General features: G+C 21.6%; 1 protein-coding gene across 1 annotated transcript; it reads left to right on the forward strand.

Annotated features, from left to right (window-relative positions):
• Positions 1-1,466: 1,466 nt before the first annotated feature.
• On the forward strand, positions 1,467-2,408 carry LOC119664759 (NADH-ubiquinone oxidoreductase chain 5-like; the record flags this gene model as incomplete). The annotated part of the gene is given in 1 exon segment (XM_038074184.1): positions 1,467-2,408. A coding segment is annotated over 1 exon segment (918 nt), but the record flags the coding sequence as incomplete, so codon positions are not given.
• Between the last annotated feature and the right edge of the window lie 282 nt (positions 2,409-2,690).

The raw sequence follows: 2,690 nt of genomic DNA on the forward strand, positions 1-2,690 counted from the left end.
TAGTTTCTATAATTCGTACTCATGGAAATGATTATTTTCAATCATTTAGAATTTTATAAATGTTAAAATTTATTTTTTTTATTTTATTTTTGGTTCCTATTTGTTTTTTAAATAGTATATTTTGAATGGTTCAAAATATATTATTTTTTATTAGTTTTATTTTTATTTTATCTAATATTTATATAAATTATTTTATAAGTATTTCTTATTTTTTAGGATGTGATATAATTTCTTATGGATTAATTTTATTAAGATTTTGAATTTGTGCATTAATATTGATAGCAAGTGAAAAAATTCAAAAATTTAAAAATTATAATAATTTATTTTTAGTGAATGTAATTTTTATATTATTTTTTTTATTTTTAACTTTTTCTAGAATAAATATTTTTGCTTTTTACTTATTTTTTGAAGGGAGTTTAATCACAACTTATTATTATTTTAGGGTGAGGGTATCAACCTGAGCGTTTACAAGCTGGAATTTATTTATTGTTTTATACTTTATTTGTATCTTTACCTATATTAATTGGAATTTTTTATTTATATGAAAAATTAGGAAATTTAAATTTTTATTTTTTAAGTAATTATATGTTTAATTATGAGTTATTATATTTTTCGATAATTTTAGCTTTTTTGGTTAAAATGCCTATATTTTTGGTACATTTATGATTACCTAAAGCTCATGTTGAAGCTCCAATTTCTGGTTCAATAATTTTGGCTGGAATTATATTGAAATTAGGAGGATATGGACTTTTACGAGTATTTTCATTTATTTCATTTGTTTGTTTAAAATTTAATTATTTTTTCATTAGAATTTCTTTGATTGGAGGGATTTTGATTAGTTTAAATTGTTTACGTCAAGTTGATATAAAGTCATTAATTGCTTATTCTTCTGTTGCTCATATAGGGATTGTTTTAGCAGGAATTATAAATTTAAGAAATTGAGGAATTTGTGGAGGGTATAGATTAATAATTGGTCATGGGTTATGTTCTTCAGGTTTATTTTGTTTAGCTAATATTAGATATGAGCGATTAGGTAGACGAAGATTATTAATTAATAAAGGGTTATTAAATTTTATACCTTCTTTAACTTTGTGATGATTTTTATTGAGATCTGGAAATATAGCTGCTCCTCCTACATTAAATTTATTAGGGGAAATTTCTTTAATAAATAGAATTGTAAGTTGATCTTGGTATTCAATGATTACTTTATCATTTTTATCTTTTTTTAGAGCAGCATATACTTTATATTTGTATTCTTATAGACAACATGGAAAATTTTATTCAGGGGTTTATTCTTTTAGAATAAATAACATACGAGAATTTTTATTATTATTGTTACATTGAGTTCCTTTAAATTTATTGATTATAAAAAGTGAAATAATTTTTTTTTGATTATATTTAAATAGTTTAATTAAAACGTTGATTTGTGGTGTCAAAAATATAAAATTTTATTTTAAATTGTGAAAAATTTATCTTTATGTAGAATAAGATTTTGATTATTAATTAATTTAAGAATTATTTCTTTTATTTTTGGTTTAATATTTATTAATCATGATTATTCAATTTTTTTAGAATGAGAGTTAATTTCTTTAAATAGAATTAGAGTTGTAATAACTTTTTTATTTGATTGAATAAGATTAATTTTTATATCTTTTGTTTTATTAATTTCGTCTTTAGTAATTTATTATAGAAAAGAGTATATAGCAGGAGATATAAATATTAATCGATTTATTTTATTAGTTTTGTTATTTGTTATATCAATAATATTTTTAATTATTTCTCCAAATTTAGTTAGAATTTTATTAGGATGGGATGGTTTAGGATTAGTGTCTTATTTATTAGTAATTTATTTTCAAAATGTAAAATCTTATAATGCGGGGATATTAACTGTTTTATCAAATCGTATTGGAGATGTTGCTTTATTATTAGCAATTGCTTGAATATTAAATTATGGATCTCGAAATTACATTTTTTTATTAAAATTTAATGTTTCAGATATAAATATATTGATTATTGGGGTATTAATTGTATTAGCTGCAATAACTAAAAGAGCTCAAATTCCATTTTCAGCTTGATTACCTGCAGCAATAGCAGCTCCTACTCCTGTATCAGCTTTGGTGCATTCATCTACTCTTGTTACTGCTGGAGTTTATTTATTAATTCGGTTTAATTTATTAGTTGGGGGCACAATTATAGGACAAGGATTGTTATTAATTTCAGGATTGACAATATTTATATCAGCGTTAGGAGCTAATTTTGAATTTGATTTAAAAAAAATTATTGCATTATCTACTTTAAGTCAATTGGGGTTAATAATGAGAATTTTATCTATAGGATTTTATAAATTAGCTTTTTTTTCATTTATTAACTCATGCTTTATTTAAAGCATTATTGTTTATGTGTGCTGGGGCTATTATTCATAATATAAATAATTTGCAAGATATTCGTTTAATAGGAGGATTAAGAAGTTATATACCTTTTACATGTAGATGTTTTAATGTTGCTAATTTAGCTTTATGTGGAATACCTTTTTTGGCTGGATTTTATTCTAAAGATATAATTTTAGAAATTGTGTCATTGAATTATGTTAATATATTTTCTTTTTTTCTATTTTTCTTTTCTACAGGGTTAACAGTTAGATACTCAATTCGTTTAGTTTATTATTCATTAGTTGGAAATTTTAATTTTTA

Source organism: Teleopsis dalmanni, unplaced genomic scaffold (genome assembly GCF_002237135.1).
Source record: "Teleopsis dalmanni isolate 2A unplaced genomic scaffold, ASM223713v2 unscaffolded_contig_2619, whole genome shotgun sequence".
Taxonomy (NCBI): Eukaryota; Metazoa; Arthropoda; class Insecta; order Diptera; family Diopsidae; genus Teleopsis; species Teleopsis dalmanni.